Source organism: Lactuca sativa, chromosome 2, assembly GCF_002870075.4.
Source record: "Lactuca sativa cultivar Salinas chromosome 2, Lsat_Salinas_v11, whole genome shotgun sequence".
In the NCBI taxonomy this organism is placed as follows: Eukaryota; Viridiplantae; Streptophyta; class Magnoliopsida; order Asterales; family Asteraceae; genus Lactuca; species Lactuca sativa.
Window position 1 is genome coordinate 44,387,774 of NC_056624.2, and position 23,533 is coordinate 44,411,306.

General features: G+C 42.3%; 1 protein-coding gene across 2 annotated transcripts; it reads right to left on the minus strand.

Annotated features, from left to right (window-relative positions):
* Window positions 1–7,931: 7,931 nt before the first annotated feature.
* LOC111887180 (zinc finger CCCH domain-containing protein 3) lies at window positions 7,932–9,767 on the minus strand. Of its 2 annotated transcripts, XM_023883335.3 has the most exons (5): window positions 9,517–9,750; window positions 9,359–9,420; window positions 8,922–9,003; window positions 8,705–8,776; window positions 7,932–8,160 (listed from the first exon to the last, which is right to left on the minus strand). In XM_023883335.3, exons 1-5 carry the CDS (start codon window positions 9,647–9,649, stop codon window positions 8,051–8,053), a joined length of 459 nt encoding a protein of 152 aa, XP_023739103.1. In that variant the 5' UTR covers window positions 9,650–9,750; the 3' UTR covers window positions 7,932–8,050. The 2 variants fall into 2 exon arrangements, with proteins under 2 accessions (XP_023739103.1, XP_023739104.1); XM_023883336.3 differs by lacking the exon at window positions 8,705–8,776 and having other exon boundaries at window positions 9,517–9,767.
* Window positions 9,768–23,533: the final 13,766 nt, after the last annotated feature.

A 23,533-nucleotide genomic window follows, 5' to 3' on the forward strand; every position in this document is an offset into this window, starting at 1 on the left:
CCCATTCTGGTTAACGAGATGCCCCAAAAATTGAACCTCTCGTAGCCAGAACTCACATTTGGAGAACTTGGCATAAAGCCTCTCCGATCTCAGAACTCCGAGGATCTCCCTCAAATGCTCCTCATGCTGCTCTCTGGATCTCGAATACACCAATATGTCGTCGATGAACACGATCACTGAGCGATCCAACATCGGTCTGCACACTCTGTTCATGAGATCCATGAACACCGCCGGTGCGTTGGTGAGTCCGAAAGGCATCACCACGAACTCGTAATGCCCATAACGAGTCCGGAATGTTGTCTTCTGGATGTCTTCCTCCCGCACCCTCACCTGATGATACCCAGACCTCAAATCGATCTTGGAGAACCAAGATGCTCCCTACAACTGATCGAACAAATCGTCGATCCTCGGCAACGGGTAACGGTTCTTGACCGTTAGCTTGTTCAACTCCAGGTAATCAATGCACATCCGGTGTGAACCATCCTTCTTCTTGACAAAAAGAATAGGCGCCCCCCATGGCGAACTGCTCGGCCGAATAAACCCCTTCCCCAGCAGCTCCTGGAGCTGCGAGGATAACTCCTGCATCTCGGGAGGCGCAAGGCGATAAGGCGCCTTGGTGATAGGCGCAGCTCTCGAAACCAATTCAATATCGAACTCTACTTGCCTCTCTGGAGGCACACCCATCAACTCCTCTGGAAACACATCCGGAAACTCACGCACTATCGAGACCTCATCAACTGACCTCGGTCTCCCTGAATCAACCCTCGCATCCATCATATATGCCACAAATCCCCTACAGCCCTGCTGTATACTTTGTCTCACTCTAGCGGCCGAACAAAATGCTGACCCAGCACGTGTACCCTCGCCGTACACCATAAGAACTCCCCCCCCCCACTAGGGTCTCGAATCGTCACCAATTGAAGCTCGCAGTCTATCACGGCTCCATACCGGCTCAACCAATCATACCCACTATAACACACACATCCCCCATCGTAATCGGAACCAGATCTATCGGAAACTCCACACCGAAGATCTCAAGGACACATCCTCGAATCACATCTGAAGCATACACTACTCGCTCATCAGTTATGGAAACTCGCAGAGGCCGATCCAACGCCTCTCGACGGATACTAATGTGCTGACTAATGCTACGGAAACAAGCGACCGACTCGCACCCGAGTCAAATAATACCAAAGCAGGCACATAACTCACAAGAAAAGTACCTACGCACATCATCATATAAGCATAATAACTTAACTCAAATAAAATATGAATATAGAATACATACCAGCCACAACATCAGGCGCCGCGCAGACCTCCTCCGCAGTCAACTGGAATGCTCTCCCACGAGCCTTCGGTGCCTCGGCCTTCACCGGCCGAACCTCGGTAACCCTAGCAGCAGGCCCAGATCCCTGCACTGACCCCTGAAGAAGCTAAGAGCACTCAGCCTTCCGATGGCCGGTCTGGTTGCAATGAAAGCAAACCGAAAATCCCTTGGGGCAATCCCTCGCGATATGCCCCTCCTTCCCACACTTGTAGCATACTCCAGCCCTGCACGACCCCTCATGACTCTTGCCGCACTTCCCACAAGTGCGACCCTTCACGCCCCCGGATCTCGAATCAGTGGGTCTAGCCCGCTTGGCTGCCGGTTGAGACTGAGTCGGTCGCCGATCCGCCTTCTGTGACTCGGCCTCCTCCCTGGCCTGAGTCTCCAACTCAATCTCCCTCTTCCGAGCATTTGCCTAGAGCTCAGCAAATGTCCGGTAAGTCGAGTTCGCCACGAACTCCCGAATGTCTCTCCTCAGCACACTCAGATAACGGCTCATACGAGCCTGCTCAGATGACACCTGCTCAGGGCAAAACATCGCCCTCTCATGAAACTTCCTGGTGATCACTGCCACAGAATCAGTACCCTGTTTGAGGGTCAAGAACTCCTGAATCAACTGTTCCCTCTCCACCGGGGGAACATACTCCTCTCTGAACATAACGGTGAACCTCTCCCAGGTCACCTCGGAAATCTCAGCCAAAGTGAAGTTCGCCGTTACGAACTTCCACCAATCCTTCGCTCCCAAGCGGAGCTGGTTCAGGGCGAACCGAACCCTCAAGTGCTCTAGACAAGAACACGTATAGAAATATCCCTCGATGTCAAAGATCCATCTCATAGCGGCAATCGGGTCCTGTGTCCCGTCGAAATCTGGTGGCTTCGTGTTGCTGAACTCCCGAAACAACAACGAGTCACCTCCCTGAGGTCTGGCAGCAGCAACAGCAGCAGTAGCTGCAGCTGCAGCAGCCTCAGTCAGCACTGCATACCGCTCATCAAAAGTCTCAATCAATGTGGTCTTGATGTCCCCAAACATCTCAGGAATCTCAGCCGGGATGGCAGCAGCCACTTCCTCGTGAATCAATCGACGGATCTCCTCGTCGCTGACACCACTGCTCTCAGGTGTGTGTCGAGTCCCAACCATGATGCCTTTGAAATATAACAATAATTATCAGAGACTCGATCGAGCATACTCATACTCGATGACGCAACCCTACTCGTCCTCCGTTGTCCAAAAGATTCTTACTTGGAATGTCCACTGATCCGGTGTCTTCAGTAGTACGGGCCCAATACTACTGACCACCCCGCATCAGCATTCACTCCAAGTCCTCCTCCTTGGATCCTGGATTACGAGTACTCTACTCTCATGAGCTCCTAACTGCTATCTACTCGCTCTCAAAGCATCTCAGCAGCAGAAATCTCCTAGGCTAAGGCATCACAAATCAGGCCACTCTAGTCCTAATATGTATACCTAGCCTACTCTAGCATGCATAATGTAACATAACCTATCTCATAACACATAATGTAAGGGTAATTTTGGGGATTCACCGTTCGGGCGCTGACTGATCGTACACACAACTCTGCTCTGTTTGTCTCAAAACTCTTTTTACTCTTTTCAAAAATTTTACTTCATTATCAAAAATTTTCCTCAAATCCTCAGTTTGAGTTTAGATACGCCCGAAGATGCATCCGAATCCCTCAAACCAAGGCTCTGATACCAACTTGTAACACCGTAAAAATTTGAACAATTTTTCACTTTTGAACGACCATAAAATATCATTAAAAATCATTTCAAAAACATTGTGTCCACATTGTATCAGTACAAAACCCCAAGATCATAATATATAAACTCCAATGTGCGTGTGTACGAATCATGTCGGCGCCTTCCCGCGCTCATCACTGGTACCTGAAACACATAACATAGCAACTGTAAGCATAAATGCTTAGTGAGTTTCCCAAAATACCGCATACAACACATACGCCACTCGAGGCTATAATACGACCCTCCGGTCGATGTTTTTCAGCGGGACCCTCTAGTCCCGTAGCTCGTTGGACCCTCTGGTCCGGTCATAGCTCGTTGGACCCTCCGGTCCGGTCTATAACATCATACAACATACATATATCACATAGCACATAATCTCATACATAACACATAAGACCCTCTGGTCAACACATAATACCACTCTAGGTAACGTATAGTGAGAAGACTTACCTCGGTGTCTCGGTAAATATCTGACTCGGAAGAAATGTGATTTAGCCTCCGCCTAATCACATAAAGTAATACTCTCATAAATACAACTGTACTCAACCCTAAAAGTCAACAAGGTCAACAGTCAACTTTGACCCGACTCGTCGAGTGCACTAGGGCGACTCGGCGAGTCTACATGTGTCCACTGACTCTCTTAGTCCCTCTCTTGGCACGTCGAGTACTTTTCCTGACTCGACGAGTTCCACCTGGCATGAATCGCGGGGCCACCCCGACTCAACTCGCCGAGTCTCAAGAACAACTTGGCGAGTTCCGCCTTGAACTCCAGTCCCCCTGACTCTTCCTGACTCACTGAGTTATTCCCCAACTCGGCAAGTCCACTCACTGAGCGATTTACGGGAAACCCTCATCCTACTCACCGAGTCTGTTCTTCAGACTCGACGAGTTCATGCCATGCACAAACTCCATAGGCCTCCTGAGGTCAGATCTGTTCCATACATTCATAGATCTGGCCTTCCCAAGCATGATAATCACGTAAAGTTCATACCTTGACACTTATATAACATCTAAATGGTCTAACTTGGTGATTTAGCCCCAAAAAATGACATCCCAAGCTCATGGCTCCCAAAATGACTCATAAAGCTCCAAGGGTTAAGGTCTCTGGACCTCTTTGGGTCCAGATCCAAGACATAAACTCGAGAAGGGACCAAATGCTCCACTTATTCTTCCTCTAAAAGGGTTAGAAAACCCTAACACTAAGAATCAACATCAAAACTGAAGAAGGTCCGAGCAAAATACCTCAATATGATCTCTAAGAACTCAGAAATCGCCACAATCGCTCCTCCTTCAGCCTCCTCTTGCCTTGGTCACCTCCTTCTTGCAAAAACACCCACAAAAGGATCAAGAATGGCCTCTCCTTCCTCACAAACGCTCTAGATCTGTTAGGGTTTCTCTTTGGGGGTTGGTGGCCGCAAATGACGGCCCTAAGGGCCTTGAAATAGGTCTCAAACCCTGGAAATTAGGGTTTCATTAAACAGTGTGGACTCGCCGAGTCCACTCATGAACTCGCCGAGTCCAGTTGTGAACTCGCATACAAATCCGCGACCATACTCGACGAGTTTAGACGCCAACTCGCCGAGTCTCCTCAAAATTCCCAAAAATAAAAGAACAAAATATGATACCTGGGAATCCGGATGTTACATTTACCATCAAGTTACATCATGTAGGTGAGTTCACAAAGTTTCCAAAAAAAAAAAAAAAAAAAACTATATTAATAGAATTTTTGTGTATGTTGTATGGTGGATATAGAAGAGTTTTATGTTCATGAAATGGATACCATCATAAAAGGATCAGGATACTCTGTTCCTCCGGTTATCTACTATCATTTTCAACTGCCCAAGGGCGGCATGCATTTTGGACTACATACCCTAGGAAATGATGATGATGTTTGTAATCTTTCCCAATATGTAAAGGAGCATAAATCATAAGGGTTTACACTGAACATGGTACGGAAATTTTGCTTACTTACTTTATGGCTCTTACGTCTGTAAAAAAATAATAAAAATAATAAAATAAAAAAAATATCATTTAGGAATTAGACGAAATTGAGGAACATGAAACCCCTGCAACTAATAACCAAACCGTTAATATGCCACATAGATGTACATCCCCTGTTTTACATAATGGTATGTCAACTTCACCAAAACAAGTTGGAATTGTAGGCAATGAAGTTGATGTAGCTTTTTCATTATCCCCTAAGTATAATACGAAACGGGGTTGGATCAAGGACAAAGCTTTGTCATCATGTAGTAAGAAATTGGCCATGGATGATGTTGGTGAAGTTAGGCTTGGTGGGGATAAGGATCTTGCAACTAATGATTGTGATAAGGGATTTAATGAATTTAATGAGGTAGTTAATGACTTTGATATTAGGTTGTACCAACAGATTTTATAGTCTAATTTTGAAGTTGATAAGGTGGTCAATAAAGAGAATGAAGATCATAAAAGGGAAGAATTGAATGAAATAAATGAATTCAATAAAGTTAGTGACAATGTAGATCATGAGTTCAATTAAGTTAATGACAATGTAGATATAAGGGATTCTGAAATGCATGTTGCAAATTGAAGATGAAGGTAAGGGTAAGAGTGAAAGAGAAAATGATGAAAAGTGAGGACAATGAAGACAATCACTTCTAGGTGGATGAAGAGAACATAATCCCTGATATAGAAGTATATATGAAGGACTTTTACATCAGTATTAATCTTGAAGTAGAATTTCTGGAAAAAAAAGAGTAACAAATCCTAGAGATAATGAGAGTGATGGCGACCCTAAAGATTTGGATGTAATTGATAATAATCAATGGGAGTCAATGGATGAGGATTCTCATATGGAAGGGAAAAATAAAGTTACTAAAATAACTGGGGAATGAGACAAGGTGCTCCAAAGGAGAGATACATAAAGTAACTTTTACGATAGGACAAAATATAAAAGTAAAAATGAGTTAAAGGAAAAGATACGATTGCATGTATTAGAAATCAAGAGTAATATATTCTTTTAAAAAAACAAAAAAAAAATGGTTAAGGATTGCCCGTAAAGGGACTGTACCCTTTAATGAGGGTCAGGTGGGTGAACCTACCCCATATCCTTGGGTGATACAAGGTTATAGGTCAATAGTAGAAGGTAGTTGGTTTATAAAAACATACAATCATGAATACAAATGCATGTTTAAAAGAATAGTTAGATATGCAACTACAAAGTTCATTGCTAAACAAATAACGGACCAGATTGAATCCCAATGAAAGCTCTACAAGATCAATTGCAAAAGGAGTATCAAGTGTGATTCTATACACACATCGTATTCAAGGCTAAATTTAATGCAAGAAAGCAACTTATGTCTATAAGGTAGAGCCTATTAATGGTCAAAGAATATGGCCTATAAGTGAATATCCTATTAAAATCCCCCCCCCCCCCCCCCCCCCCTCTTCTACACCATAATCAACTTGGGAGTCCCGTAAAAAAAAGAAAGCAATATAAGGAGGAGAGAAGCCAGAAGAAAATGGACCTGAACTTAATAGTCTGTAGAGTTAAATGGACTTCAGGAATTAAATCATTTAATTAAATGGACTTTGCACTCTTAGTCTCTATCAAGTTTTAAGCAGAGGTCCATATGATTTCAATTTTATTATGTGGATAAGGTATGTTATATGAGTTTATTACAATTTGACGAGTACAACACCGTCGACCCTAGGTTCCGACATCCAGCATTGCCAACCCAAACCGTAGGTTGGTTACCCTTTTTCAAATCAATGTTTACTCCTCTACCACCACCTCACGCGTACCCCTCTTCCATTTTATCCCTCTATTCGTCACCACCATTGGCCACCGTTAGTTTCTCCAATGCCATGTTTCCTCTCTCACCGTTAACCTTCAACGACCCTTCGGTTTGATCGGTTGGCCACCACTAGGTTTGTCAATATCTTAAGTACTTTCTCTTCTTTCTTTTTTTGTTGCCATTACGGATCTTTAACGAGTATTCATGTGATGATTTTAGTTCTCGGTTATACGATTCCTGCCCAGCGTTTACCTTCTTTAACCCAATGAACCATTGACATCATGCCTCTGCCTACGCCTTAACATTTGATCTACAAGTTAAAAAAAAAAAAAAAAAAAAAAAAAAAAAAAAAAAAAAAACCTTCTATCGTTAGAGACCTACAACCAACTCAAGTCTACATGTTTCTCTAGATTTTACCTATTTTTTAAAAAAGTTTGCAATAGTTCGGGGATCTAGAAAGTGTAACTCTAGTTTATGTGGAACTAAACATTTTCCGTAAGTTTTGTGCTTTTGATTTTGATATTGATGTCGACTAAATATTGAAATCTAAAACTGCACAAATAACCATATTTTACAATGAAATTTAACTTTTGTAGAAATGACGATAGTGAAGATGCAGTCACCGATAAGAAAAGGTGATCAAGAAGACAAACAGGGTGGGTTGTGGTTGGGGTAATGGGTGGGGGTGGGTTGGGGTTGCATTGGGCTTTTATAATTTGATATTAATCCAAAATTGTAAATAAGTAAAAAATATTAAATAATAATAATAATAATAAGGATATAAAAAACATTTTACATGCGTTAAAGACCAGCGATGCAAGAAATTGAAACTCATAACCAACTTAACATGTGACTTTTTGTTGATCATAAGAACCAATCGTGAAATTTTATCTTTTTAATAATAATAGTTCAATGGCTATATCAATAAAATAGTAAAACTAGGTCGTGTTTTTCTTTATTTTTCAGAGAACCTCAAAAAATGTTTCTTATGTATGTATTGGTTCGCTCACTACGAAAAATAATTAAGCAATAAAACGATGAAAGTACAAAGGTTTTTCTGTATTTTACACAATAAACAAAACCAATAGTTTATCATACTCCAATCAACTTAATAATGTGCATGTATTAGCTACAAAGTATTTGATCATTCATATACAACAAAATTAAGTTCTTAAATGATACAACACAAACCTATCCCCAATCTACAAATGGAAGAGGTGGATATCCACCTTCTGGTGGCGGTCTTAACGATGGAGGTAAATTTCCAAGCATAACACCCATCCTATCTACTACCATGCCGCCTGCAAACACAAGGTATACAAAACAAATTTAGGGTTTAGGGTTTAGGGTTTAGCCTGTGTGGCATAGCCTACAGAACAATGACTAATGCCAATGAGACAGAAACTACAATTTTTCGTTCTAACAAAAAAAGTGGAGCAGCTCGCTCTTGATCTCTAGTTGGTGCAAAAGACGTGAATGCCCTCCTCATCCTCAATCAAAATAGCCCTAGAAACCATATCTTTACTACCCAGTTCGGTTGGGTCTACATTCTTGAGAGGTTATGTATGTATGTGTGTCTACATGCATATACATATACATACATATGTATGTATGCGTATTTATCTCTAGAAAAGAAAGGTGATCACACAAAATTTTGCAGCATAGTTCGCATAGGACAAAATACAGAAAAACACAACATAGTTACACAACTTTATACGATTAAAGCCTTCAACTATTTTTGTAATGATTAAATGCATACAACATTATAAAAGTATGTAAATGTTACTAAACACGATAAAAATAAGTTTTTTTTTTCTCAGCTAACAGTTGATTAGCAATACTTGCCTGAGAGTGAGGATCTTTCAATGGACTGACTCCCTGGGAAACTTGGCAATTGAGTTTCAATGCTATTTGCAACTGAAGAAGAGATTATTCAATATTATAATTAAAAAGGTTCAAATCTAATGCTATGTACTACTAAACTTGTTGTTTATTTTACTAGAACACTAGACAATGGGGAGTAAATATTTAAAAGAAACCCTATAAAGGAACAAGTATTCACCTGCAAAACCCTGCATGTTCATGTTTGGAAGGTTTTGATTGGGATGAACATATTTACATGAATCACCATATGGGCATGAACCCTGTAAAATAGAAAGTTGGAATTCATCAGGATAACAAGAGAAAGTGAAACTAAAAACAATCAATGAATGAAAGTTATGATGATGATGATGATGATGATACAGGTATTGTTCAAATGTAGGGCTACAATGTTTCATTAGGTGAACATTTTTTTTTCTCAATTTCGATGAGTATGAAACTTTTTACAATAATGAATGTGTAAATCTCGATTAAGATCATTAAACAAACGCTGCTAGCATGTCGCCACCAGAAATTTCATTCATGGTACTTTCACATTATGAAATTAACCCAAAAAGAACTAAACGCCGATTTGAAAGTTCATAAAATCTGTGGAAAACATAGGAGCAAAGCGATTACCGTTCGGATGAAGCGATTGCAGAGTCCAACAGTTGATGATTGTAGGGATACTTGATTGGGATCTGTAAATTAGAAGAAAACATAAAGTCGTATAATACGATTTCAGTATATGTGGAGAGAGAGAGAGAGAGAGAGAGAGAGAGAGAGAGAGAGGAAACCTCGTGGTATGGAGGCGTACCAGAGAGCTTTGGCTTTCTGGTGGAGAAGGCCCTGAAGGTGGCGTTTCCGGTGGAAAGGGGTGTCCTGAAACTGCTTATCGCAGTAGTCACAGTAGTACTTACCCAGCGGCATTCCTCTCCTTTGTTTCCCCTCCGGCCAAACCCCACAAAAATAAAAACAAACCGGATTTAAAAATAAAAAAATAAAAAATAAATAAAAACTGCAAATTTGGTGATGATGAATGTAAATATTACGGCTGTAGTTCCGGTTTTCGATGTCAAAACAAAATTATAACGGAATGATAAATATACGTATATAGAGTATAAATCTATATACAACTAAGCATATGGATCCGAAAAAAAAGAGCATAACCAAAAATCGACCAAATCGAACCGGAAGGACCAAGAATTGTTTGCATCAAAACGGTAATTCAAGAAATTGTAAAAACAAATACTAAAATCGGAAAGTTTATTTGGTGTTGAGTCATTCGGTTATAGTCGGCTTTTAGGTCGTTTTTTGGTCTCGTATGATCACCCTAGGCAACACACACCTTGTCCTTGTTATTTAAGACTTTGATTCGTCAATCCCTCTCTCTTCCACCACCAACTCCAATCTCATCCCACTACTGACTCCCTCCTCTATCTACCGCTTCTATTCCTCAGTCAAAATTTCCATCGTAGCTCTCTAAATCCATCGAACCTTCATAAAAAGCATAGAAATAAGTTAAAGAACAAATAATTGTTAAGTTGTTGAAAAGTAGACAAGTTCCGGTTGGAAATGCATAAGCTTCTGCCCCCCCCCCCCCCCCCCCCCTCCCTGCTCTCCAAAAGAAAGCAAAGAAGATTTTGAAGAACAATCGAGGGAGAATGTCGAATTCCCACTGACTCCCTCCTCTGTCTACCGCTTCTATTCATCGGTCAAAATTTCCACGTAGCTCCCCAAATCCATCGAACCTTCATGAAAAGCATACAAATAAGTCAAAGAACAAATAATTGTTGAGTTGTTGAAAACTAGACAAGATCCTGTTGGAAATGCATAAACTTCTCTCTCTCTCTCTCTCTCTCTCCCCCCCCCCCCCCCCTCTCTGATTTTCAAAACAAAGCAATGAAGATTTTGAAGAACAATCCAGTGAGAATGTCGAATTCCCCCTAAGTGAATCAAGGACATTAGGCTTCGATATATATCAGTATTTAGGGGTGTTTAGAATTCTGTATTTAAAGTGTTTACTGACTTATTGTAGTTTAGAAGAGTTAACAAGGAGTTTTTAGTGTTTGGATAAAAATATTTTATAAGCACTTATTAACTTAAATAAAAAGTTTTTGATAAGTCACTTGACTCACTTCCTACTTACTTATTGACTTATTTAAGGGGATTTTGATAAGTTGTTTCATTATTACACATAAAATAAGAGTTCGGCAAACACTAAAAATACTGAAGAGATTTAAAAACCTTTAAACTATGAAGATCGATTAGATCTTGAACAAGTAAGTAAATATAAAACTATAAGAATACGAAAATAAGAACGAGACAAGAGTGAATCAAACGTGTCGAATGATTAAACAAAATCCTCAGAAGAGCTCGATTAAGAACATCAACTGTAGAGGATTGGTAGGTTACAAGAACGATTAAAGAAACCTGTAATACTATCGTTATGCTCTAGATGAATCGCTAAAATCGTTAACCTAATATGCATGCAAGCATATACTTATATATTAAACATAAAAGGCTCTCGGTTGGACAGGCCCAAACCGGAATACAAAATAAATAAACTATCGAGCCCAACGACGCAACACTTCAAAATAATCTTCAGCCCAACAATCTCCCCCTTTGCGTCAATTGGAGCGAGACCTTCACTTGTTACTTGGGCCAACAGCTGAAGCAGGTACCTTCTTCTTCACGGTGCTAAACAGACATTTGGTGAGAGAGAGAATTGTCTGTCTAAACCGGATGTACCATTGGATCATGTCGTTGAAGTACTTGATGTCATCAGCCGAATTCTCTTTACACCTCTTGATGATTGATAACACATGCTCCAGATAAGCAGTGGTGTAAAGGTGTTTGTCAGCTAAAGCAAAGAGACATTTCTGTCCTTCTGCTCTAGTGAACATAACCGAGTTGCGTCTCGGGTCGATCCTGCCCATTTGCATTTGGTTGAGATCACTGGCCGATCCCACAGGAGCAATCTTCGGTTTCTTCTTGAAGACTGTGGCGACCTCCTGATCCATAAGGGCAACCTGCATGATGTAGCAGACTAACATCCTTTTGATATGGTCTATGATAGGACTATATTCGGCTTCATCAGTCAAAAGGATATTATGCAGGACAATCCAATCATGAGGATTTAAGTTCGGTAGATCTGCCAGGGAGATAAGATGAGCAGTTCTTGCAGATCCCCGAATCAACTTGAACCGAACGTTTATAAAACGACCTTCGGTGTAAGGTTTCAGTACCCGAACGTTCACAATCTTCTGGGCGCTCCAAGTAAGGTATTAAGGACGAGCAGCCGCCAGATAGAAGTCAATGAGCTCCCTGTCAAGCTCAGCGTTCGGATGAGGGACTTCAAAGATGTTTGAGAAGGCGTGGAAGATAAACGCCTTTCGAGTCAGCGGCATGTCGAACTGCGAGTCGACAGTATTACTGCAGTCAAACGAGATAACCGGCTCGAGCCATAAGATGCTGGGAGTATCTATGGCCTCTTTAATCAAGCGCTCCCTGGTCCAGGCAGGGAAGAGAGTCTTCCTGCTCTCAAGGAGATCGTGGGCTTCCTTTTGCTTGCGTTCGGCTTCTTCAGCCTCTCGCGCCACACGACTGGCATCATCGTCAGCATTGCGACTGTTCTTTCGTTTCAACATGTCAGCAATGGTCTCCTTGTCTTCATCTTCATCTTCTTCCTCAGCTATGTGTTTCCCTTTGTCCTTCACACCCGAACCCGAAGCTTGATCAGTCGGAGGTGGTTCGGTTGTGTGAGTAGCTTTCGAGGAAGGAGGTGGTTTCGATCCGTTCTTCTTCTCATCTCCCCCTTGTTTCGGAATGGACACGAAACTAGGAAGGCCTTCTATTTTGCTGAGAAGGTCCATGGCCGGAGAGAGCTTTTCAGCAAGGGTTCGCCTCACTGAGTGGTTTAGGATCGGATCATGTGCTTCTAGGATGTTGGATAAGGCAGCGTGTACATCCGAAACACATGTCTTGATGACCTCCCTTTCGGATCGAAGAGCGTCCAGCTGTTGTTGAGAGTTGGATAGCTGAGTGCTCTTGACCTTTAGGGCGGTTGTTTTGCTCGCCAGAACGTCCATCAAAGAATTCTCGGCTGCGAGATCCTCCTGTAGCTTAGCGAGGCGCGCATCGATGGAGGCACGAAGAGCCGAGTTGTCGTCGCTTATGTTTTGGCGAAGGGTAGCGAACGAAGTCAACTCCGTGGAGACGAACTTGGCCAATTGCTGAACAATCGGTTCCAAAGTTGTCTTTGTGGCGTCGACGCTTTCCTGTAAGGACTTCAACAGGATGGAAGCGTCGGAGAATAGTTTATCGACTTTTTCGGTCGTAGCCTCACAGGCTCTGGTTGAGGCGTCGATAGCAGTAGTTGCTGAGGCCACCGAATCATGTTGAGCCCTGGAGAAGGCATCGACAATTTTCTGAAGCGCAGCTTCAGAGAGAGAGGACTGCTGGTTGGAAGAGGAGGCGAGAAGTAGGTCAACCTTCTCGTGGAGCTCCTTTAGATGCTTCTTTGTCACTGGAGCATCATCCTCCTCGTCACTCAGAACCTGAAACGGACTATAGTAGACCGAATCAAAGTTCATGTGTTCACCGCCAAGGTAAGGGTTGTCTCCATCAGAGGCATTTTCTGGAGATGGAGGGGGTGGTGAAGCTGGGGGTGATGTGGTTTTGGTAGGTTCAGGTTGAGTGGGTGTGGGGTTAAATTTGGGTGGTGGTTGAGTATGGGTAGGTTCGGTTGTATGGGTTTCGGTTTGTGGTGGTTCGGTTACGGGAGGGGTTTCGGTTACTGGTGGTGTTTCGGTGGCAGTTGTGAAAATGGGTGGTGGTATAGGGAAAGATGTTGGGGGAATAGTGGGGTTTATGGTCGGAATGGAAGTAGGAATGGTTGGAGGAGGTGAAGGAACTGGTAAATTGTGAAGTTCCATCTCTGGGGTAGGTGATCGAGGTGGTGTGTTGCCTCGTTGAGGGGATTCGTCTCCTTGAGAGCCGTCAGAACCCGAACTCTCGCCCTCAGAATCACTTGAAGAAGAGGGAATAACGAGCTTGCGCTTCGGTTGTGTCTTCCTCCTCTTCAGCTGTGGGGATTGTGCAGCCTTTGTCTGTTTCCTCTTCTTGGGAGAAGGACCCTTAGGAGCTTTGGGTGCTTGCTTCCCTTTTTCAGCCTTTTTGCCCCTGTTCACCAGTTTGTCTGCATCGTGAATAGACCTGAGCATATCCGGTGTAAGCTCCCTAGGACCAGTTGGCCTGAATTCCTTGATCGTCCGAATCAACCTGCTTTCAGAGGGCACGTCTCCATACATTGTTTCCGGAATGGATCCAATGAAAGAGAATTTAGATGCATCTGAGACGATGATCTTCTTGGTATGAAACGTACCAACAGAAGACATCGATGCACCGGCAGCAGTGGGAATGTCAAACTTGTCCATCGCCCACTTTGTAATCAAAATCCAGAACCGGGCCAACGACACCTTAGAGTGTCGTGATGATGAAGAAAGGCTCTGGATGAGCTGTTGCCATAGGACCAACCCATAGTCCAGGTTAATCCTGTTGTAGACCGCGTACATGATCGACAGGAAGAGGCGACTGGCACCGTCGGATCCTGAGCTCCGTTTCGACAAGCCCTTGAAGAGGACTGTAAATAAGCCGTTCCACTGTGGCGGCAGACAGGACTTTTTGAACTTAGCGACGGAGGTGAGGACCTCCGTGTACCCCATGTTGTAAAACATGTTATATAGATGCCCAACCGGAATCGTCTCCGGATTAATTCTTGATGGGTCAACAGCAAACCCAAGCATGGTGCAGAAACGTTGGCGAGAAACTGATGTCTTGTGGTCTGCAATTTCGAAGAACACCCGTTCGACTGCCTTGTCGTAATAAGCAGTCGCGTAAACCTGTGATAGGGCTACCATTGGCACAGATTCGATTCTTGAGAGAGCTGGAGCGAGTTGGGAGTACTTCAAGCACTCAATAATCGGCGACATGTAGGAATCGTACGCCAAAGGGTTGAGGTCAATCACCAGACATTGTTGTGGACGGATGGGGAGGATTTGTGAAGTAGCATGGACGGAAGAGGATTCAGCCATTGTTGAAGGTATGAAGAAGATGATGAACAGTGAAGCTGTTTGGGAGTATGTGTTCTTTGGAAATTTCGGAGGCAGTAAAGAGGTAAAAGGTGGTGTAGACGGCCTTTTATAGTGGGTGATAGGAGAGAGAAAAATCGTTTCAAATCTTCTATGGAAATACGAAAAGGTTTCCTGAGGGACAGATGGATGACAGTTGAGGCGTGCGATGATCACGTAGGAGAGAGAATGTCAGATTCCTAGGATCACGCCGCCCAACAAGCGCCATTTCAGAGAGAAAACCGTTTCAATTCCTCACGCGTCTTTAATTGCCAGAGTGATGACGCTTGGATTTCGCACACGCGTCCACAATGTCAGTAAAAGCATGGCCGTTTCAAATTCACACGCGCCCCCTTTTTACCGTCGTTTGAATTTCAATCCTTTTAACTCCCGCCGAGTCAGCAACCTTTCGTCTTATTCTTTTAAACGACATCTTTTGAATTAAATGCCCACGTGGATCGTTTTTGACCACAGCTCCATAATTAACCACCAAGTAATAATACAGCCTGTAAAATTTAGTAACGGAATTTTGGAAAATCAAAGATTTTCGTGCAAAGAGTGTAAAATAAAAAGAAATAAAGCAACTCTTTTAAGGATATTCTGTGATGTCAATAAAGACACGAAACTGACGATCCCGGGCACGAATATCTTCCTTCAAGGTCAAGAGAGACCTTAAAGTGTTAGTGAGGATTCCCGTTGAATTACGATCAAACACTTATTAATAAATGTTGAAAGGCTTCTTTTAATTAGGCTAAATAAGGGTGGCTTTCGCTTTGATTCAGCAATTCTATTCTTGAAGTAAGAAAGAAAGTGAACAAAGTACTTGTGAGACCGGTGTAGCCTGTTGAACAAGTAGGTATGAATTTATTTTAAATTGGCTTGGAAAATTATAAAATCTCAAAAAAAAGAAAAATAAAAACTGGATCCCAAGGGAAGAAATGTTATGGTGTTTAACAATTTCATAGGAATCACACAAAAGAAAATTTGAGATTTCATTAGGGTACATTCGTCAATCCTTTGGTGAAAACTTGAGCAAATTAATTGTTCACCGTCAATCCATTAGGTGTTGAATTTGGGGTTTCACTCAGCTCGTAGTGACACGAAACTAAGATCATAAACACAGATGTTGTGTAACCATAAACCTCAGTGGTAATTTCTGAGAGTCTCAAGGGTTACGATGATGAAACGAATGTAATGGAGAAGTAAAATGGAGATGGTGTAAGAAAACATAGTACCTCTGCTGCGAAAATAAGGACCAAGCAGGAAACTCTTAACTCATGTGAGAAGAGAGTGAGGTAGCTCACGATTAGAATAAATGTGTTAGCCTTATTGGGAAGACAAGGTTTGTGTATACCAGGTCATGAAGGCTATTATTCAAAATCTTATGAGGCTTGGGACACATACAGCAGCATGCTTCTAGGGACACTTAAGTAATTCATCAATTATACCCCCATAAACGAATGAACATACAAGAAAAAATAAAAAAAAATATTTTTGGAGTTTTTGAGATTTATTAAAGAAATAAAAAAATAAAAGAAAATAAAAAGAATAGAAAAAATAAGTAAGAAAGAAAAAAAAATAAGACTTAAAAAAAACTTTGGAAAAAAATATGAAAAACCGAACCCGAACGTTCGGTTGGTTTTGGTTGGGAAAAAGTTGAAAAACCGAACCCGAGCGTTCGGTTGGGTTCGGTTCCAGAAAATTTTGAAAAACCGAACCCGAGCGTTCGGTTGGTTTCGGTTCAACAAAATTTTGAAAAACCGAACCCGAGCGTTCGGTAGGTTTCGGTTTTGGAAATTTTTTAGAAACCAAGGATTTTAGATGTACTATTGGAAAATATTTTCAACACTAAGAAAGACAATTTTGTACAAGAAATATACAACAAAAAAAACTACCTTTGAAGTGATGAGCGAGTCAGATGGTTTAACCGAAGTCGAACGTTCGGTTGGTTTCGCTTCTTACGATTGAGGTTGAGAGGTAGTGTGAGGTACTGACTCTGATTCCATCATACCTAGCCCTTGCAATATTTTGTTAAATGATGCTTCAGGAAGAGCTTTGGTAAAGACGTCAGCCAATTGATCAGTGGTTCTTACGAAGTGAACTTCGACATTTCCATCTTCCACGTGATCTTTGATGAAGTGATACCTCAATGCTATGTGTTTGGTTTTAGAGTGTTGCACTGGGTTATGACAGATCCTAATTGCACTTTCAGAGTCACAATATAGTGGTATCTTCTTCATATTGAGTCCATAGTCTCGAAGTTGACTCTGGATCCAAATCACTTGTGAGGTGCAAGAAGCAGTAGCTATGTATTCCGCTTCGGCAGTGGACAACGACACACACGTTTGTTTCTTGGATTGCCAGCTGACCAACTTCCCGTCAAGGAATTGACAGCCACCAGTAGTGCTTTTTCGGTCGAGTCCACATCCTCCAAGGTCAGCATCAGAATAGGCTTGAACGAAGAAGCCTGAGTTGGATGGATACCATAGACCTAAGGAGGTGGTTCGCTTGAGATAGCGTAAGATGTTCTTCACTGCAAGCATGTGGGGTTCGCGTAGGTTTGCCTGAAATCTAGCACAATAACACACAGAAAACATGATATCAGGCCTGCTAGCAGTGAGATACATTAGTGAGCCTATCATTTGACGATAGAGCGTGATATCGACAACCAGTTTGTCTAGAGATGGGGTAAGCTTGGTGCCGAATGCCATTGGGACTTTGACTTTTGAGTCTCCCATCATGCCAAACTTTGCTAGGAGAGTCTTCGTGTAAGCTTCCTAATTGATAAAGATGCCTTCGGGTCCCTGTCAGGCTCTCGGAGCTTGTTTGAGGCCGTACATAGCTTTATCCAGAATATAGCAACGGTTTGGATACTTTTCGTTCACGAACCCAGGAGGTTGCTCCACATACACGGTTTCTTCGAGTTCTCCATTAAGAAATGCACACTTGACGTCCATTTGGAAAACTTCAAAGTTTTTGTGGGCAGCATAAGCAAGAAATATTCTTACAGATTCCAGCCTAGCTACAGGAGCGAAAGTCTCTTCATAATCTATCCCTTCCTCCTGACAGTATCCCTTTACCACCAGACGAGCCTTGTTCCTTATAACATTTCCTTCCTTGTCCATTTTGTTCCTAAAGACCCATTTGAGACCAACAACCGAAGCATCTGGAGGAGTTGGAATAAGGCGCCAGACTTTGTTCCTTTCAAATTCGTTCAGTTTGTCTTGCATTGCTTGAACCCAATCAGAGTGATCGAGGGCAGTGTTAACTGTCTTCGGTTCAACTTTTGATACGAATGAGTTAAACATACAAAACTCAACCTTTGAAAATAAGGATGTCTGTTTTGCCTTCAGTTGTGATCGGGTCAGAACCTTTTCAGATATATCACCAACTATTTGAGAGATAGGATGATCTCTGGTCCATTTGGTAAGAGGAGGGTAATTTGGATCAAAGGTTGGGTCTAGTTCAGCATTGATCATTTCTTCTGGCTCAGATTGGCTATCGTAATCAAGCGTCATATCATCATGCTCCCCCTCGATTGATGAACTCTGAGAAACTTGAGGTTCAGGGGTTTCTTGTGGTGCTGAGCTTTCAGGCGTTGAAGCACCTTCGGTTGGAGAAGCACATTCGGTTGGAGTTGTAGAACTTGGCTCCCCCTCGACATGAGAGTTTGGCTCCCCCTCGACATGAGAGTTTGGCTCCCTCTCGACGTTTGAGCTTGGCTCCCCCTCGACTGAAGTATTGTTGGATGGAGGGTCATCAGTAGTCAATCCTCCTTCATGCATTCTCCTTGCAGCTTCTTCGACAATCTGCTTCATGTGGTCAACCTTGTTGTCTGCTGCACCTACTTCTAAGAGAGAAGCTTTTTCTGGTTCATCAAAGAGCTCCAGAAATTTATCGTATAGGTTAGCGATCGAGACTGTGACTTGGCCAGTTTGAGGAAAAATTTCCCCAGCGGTGTCTTCTTTGGCCTGTAGCTTTTTGACATAGCTATCGTCAAAGGTCACATAGTATGTCTCTTCAATTTTTCTCGAACGCTTGTTTAGGACCCTGTATGCCTTGGATGTGAGCGAGTAACCCAGAAAGATTCCCTCGTCGGCTTTGACATCGAACTTGTTGCGGTGTTCTTTAGAGTTAAAGATGAAACACCGTGAGCCGAACACATGGAAAAATTTCACATTGGGCTTTCGGCTGCTTAGTATCTCATAAGGTGTGAGCGTGAATCGCTTGTTGAGATAAGACCTGTTCTGTGTAAAACAAGCAGCAGAAATAGCATCAGCCCAAAAATAAAGAGGTAAGGAAGCGAAACTTAGCATAGTTCGGGCAGCTTCACACAAAGATCGGTTTCGTCTTTCGACTATTCCGTTCTGTTGAGGTGTGTAGGGAGCTGAGAAGTTGTGACTTATTCCCTTTTCTGCTAGAAACTCTTCAAACTCCTTGTTCTTGAATTCCAGACCATTATCGCTCCTAATGTTGCGAACGACCTTCTTCAGCTGTACTTCAATCTGCTTGATGAACATTTTCAGCTTATGAGTCGCTTCAGATTTGAGCTTTAGAAAGAACACCCATGTAAATCGTGAAAAGTCATCAACAATAACAAGAATATACTTGCTACCACCGATGCTTTCGATAGATGAAGGACCACACAAATCGATATGAAGTAATTCGAGTGGTTCAACAACTTTTGTGTTGATTACAGATGGGTGACTTTGACGACTCTGCTTCCCCATTTCGCATGCAGCACACAAATGATCTCTGTCGAACTTGAGCAATGGAAGACCCCTAACATGACCTCCAGTGACAAGTCGGTTGATATCTTTAAAGTTGAGATGAGAGAGTCTTCGGTGCCACAACCAGCTTTCGTCGGATTGAGCATTTGATAACAAGCATATCGCTGGATTTCCTTTGATAGGTTTAAGGTTTAAGGGAAACATTTCACCCTTTCGCTCCGACTTGAGAATCATTTTCTTTGTCTTTTTCTCTATGATTTTAGAACCTTCATCATCGAATGAGACTTTGAGACCTGTACCTCCAACAAGCTGAGATACACTGATGAGGTTGTGTTGGAGTCCTTCCACATAAGCCACCTTCCTTATAGTAAAGTCCCCATTTGTTATCATCCCGTATCCCTTTATGGTGCCGAAGGAGTTATTTCCAAACTTGACGTTGCCACCATTTGCAAGAGATCTGTATTCCCTGAGCTCCTCTTTCCTCCCTGTCATGTGACGTGAGCAGCCACTATCGATGTACCATTCTTCGTCGAACTGCTTGTCACTTATAACCTGCAAAAATTAAGCAGATTTAGGAACCCAAAGTTTCTTGGGTCCACGTGAGCTTTTCATGGGAACAGGAACAGTGAGAGAGATGTCAACTAGATATGTTCGTTTTATGAGAGTTGTTTCATCTTTCTTTTTAATGGTAAAAACTTTTATCTTATTAGGATTGGGTGCGTTCGGTTTGGACTCTGGTTTGGATTCATTGACCTTCTGTTTGCCCTTTTGTTCAGCTGACGAATGAGATTTTTGAGAACGAATAGAATTAGCTTTAGAGCAAGATGGAGATGAATTGGTGGAAGTGGAAGAATTAGAAGAACTGGAAGGAGTGGGTTTGGATTGAGAGGACTTCCTGGCTGGAGACTCTAAGTGACCCTTTTGCTTTTGATCATTGGAGGGACATACCTTAGAGTTTTGTTCTCTTTTGACTTCAGAACCGAACCTTTGCTTTCGGTTGGTATTTTCTTGTGAACCGAACCTTGGCTTTCGGTTGTTGTGACTTTCAGACTTTTCGACAGGATTGTTTTCATACTTCAGATTCTTGTCTTGATGTGAGAAGTATGCATTCTGGGATTGCCAGAATTGTCTTCTTTCAGAGAGATTCTTCCTGTATCTTTGGTTCCTTTCTCTCTTCTTATTCCTCATCTGCTTTGGTTGATGATGAACATTAGCTTTCATTTTCGGTTTCTCCTTGGCTGGTGCCTTTTGAACTGAAGGAGTTTTACTTTGAGCCGAGGAAGTAGAGGGAATGTCTGAAGGAGTTTCACTTTGAGCTGAGGGAGTAGAGGGAACGTCTTCTTTTTCCGAACTTTCATCCTCCAGAGGAATGTCTTTCGTACCACTGGTGCTAGGCTCGTCGAAATTATCCGGTTTATTCAAGGGTTCAGGTATGTATCTACCTTTACTCATCCAGGAGGTTCTTTCAGATAAGCCAACCGTTTCGTTTGCATTATCTATTGGAGCAGACCAGAAGTACTCATCACAGCCATCAGCATTGTCTTCGTTTACAATAGCTGTGAGTTCAGCTGTCTGATGTTCGGTTACTCCAGTGACCTTGTATACTTGATTTGGAGTGGTCCTAACCTTCTGATACACAACTGCTTTCTCTGCTAAGATCGGGGACTTTTGTTGGGACAATCGAGTGAACTCCACTGAATTTTCAGAAATAAGATTCTTGTGGTTTTCAGGTTCGCTTTTAACAAATTCTGAGCAGTCAACCGTGTCCTCTACAGAAATTTCACACATGTTTTCGTCCTCGATAAGCTCAGATGCATTTTCAACATCAATTTTGTTTTCTGAGCTTACGTTGGCATTTAAAGAGTCAAATTTTTGTATGGTTTCGGTTCTCAGTTTAAGTCTATCATTTTCATCCAAAAGATTTTTAAGCATGTCCTTGTGGTCCTTGGATTTAATGAAGGACTCAATTTTGTCCAGTCCATACATGTAGGTCGGATTGACATCATCAGACGATATCACACTCTCACAATTATAGGCTTCGGCATCGATTTCATCCTCCTTAAACTCAAGGAAGGGCAAAATCATGCGATGGATCTTTTGGCCTATTTCACAGTCCAAGTGAAGCTGAGTAATATTAGAATATAGACGTTTTGCAATTAAACAAAAAACATTCCGCTGTTTTAATAATTTTAAATTATCTCTTTGCAAGTAAATGTTTTCGTCTTTAACTTTAACTAATTCAGACTCCTTCAACTCGATCCACATTCGCCGCTCCTCACTCTTCGACGCCACCCTACTTAATTGATCAGTTAGGTTAGAATTGGTGACTCGAGTTTGAGTTAAGCTACTATCTAGATGAGAAATTCTTGTATTAACATTTTTAAGTTCTTTCTCATATGAGGATTGTGGTACTTTAAATGAAACAAAAACCGATTGTACCTTCTTTATCAGTTCATCAAGGTCATTGAACTGCTGGCTGAGTGGTTTGGCCGTAAAGCACATGTCCTCCTGCACCTTCGGTTCCTCGCTTCCACCATTGGTGTTGTATCCCCTCATCTGAGACACATCAGACACCATGAATCATCTTCCTCCACTGCTCTCCTCCTTTGCCACATAAGCCTTTCCATGAGTAGGCTTCCTCACTTCATCGTCTTCTGAGTCGGTAGACCAAACTTCCGTGCTACCGAACTCGTCATCATTAACCGAACCCTGCATAATAAGAGCATTAATAGAAGGGTTAGCGGTAGACTTCTTCTTTCTCAACTCATCCAGCCTCTTCTGCAACACAGCTTCCTCATCCTTTGCATCATCCTTTTCAGCCATCTTCTTAAGGACACAATCCTTAGCATAGTGGTTTTTCCCACCACAGTAGTAACAGCTTACTCCGGAATCGCCATCCACCTTCGGTTCCTTCTTGGGCTCCTCAACCTTCGGTTCATTGTTCACCTTTTCTGAACTGTAACTCCCCTGCCAGTTTCGGTTTTTATTGCTAGGGAATCTCTTCTTTATGAACCTCTTGGGATTGGACACCATCATAGCATAATCCTCAGAAGTGAGGTCATACTCCTCCAAGTTGAGGTCTTTATCCTCCATCACAGCTTTACTTTTTGATAGGAGGGCCAACGAACCAAGGCTTGAGACGACGTTCTTCTCCTGCACCACAATCTTCTCTTGTGACTTGAGAATACCCACCAGTTTCGCCAAAGAGTATGATTTAAACTGCTCATGGGCTTTGACTGTAGACACCACTGCTCTCCATTCAGACCTCAGACCATTTAAGAAAGTAACCTTCTGCTCGATAAGCTTCCTTTCAATATCGTGTTTGATCATCTTGCTGAGAAGATGATTGAAGCGATCGAACGTCTGGGTCACCGTTTCTTTGGCTCCTTGCCTGAATTCTCCAAACTCAGATAAGAGCAAGGTTTGGATAGAATGTTCAAGATCCTCGTCTGTAGAATACAGTTCGCGAAGTCTATCCCAAACTTCCTTTGCCGTCGTGCATGAGCTGACCAACCTGAAGGTGTCGGACTGAAGGGCGAATCTGATCAACCTTATCGCCTTGATATTGCACTGGAATTTGTCCTTTTCATCTTGTGCAATATCCTTCACATTCTTTAGCAGATCATTGTACTCCTTTTGTGTCTTAATAGTCCTGGACGTTGCAGAATGAGAAAATGGTCCATTAATGATGGCTTCCCATATGAGGTACCCATTATCCTCGGATCCAATCACATAGTCTTCGAAGTGATGCGCCCATACTTCATAGTCATGGGTGTATAGAATTGGAATCTTCGTGGTTGAACCGATGCTGTTAGAAATATTGATTGGATTTGATTGCGACTCGTCCATTATGATCGTAAAAACTTGTTCAAAGATCAGACTTGTAATAAAGCAGATTAGGGCAAAACAATAAATATCAAGATACGTCAATAATGAGATGACGGCTCAATAAA

Coding starts and splice junctions, on each gene's coding strand:
- LOC111887180 (XM_023883335.3), bottom strand. CDS start 9,649: ATGCCGCTGGGTAAGTACTACTGTGACTACTGCGATAAGCAGTTTCAG. Junction 9,421..9,516: donor GTACGCCTCCATACCACGAG/GTTTCCTCTCTC, acceptor TCTAATTTACAG/ATCCCAATCAAGTATCCCTA. Junction 9,004..9,358: donor GCAATCGCTTCATCCGAACG/GTAATCGCTTTG, acceptor TCTATTTTACAG/GGTTCATGCCCATATGGTGA.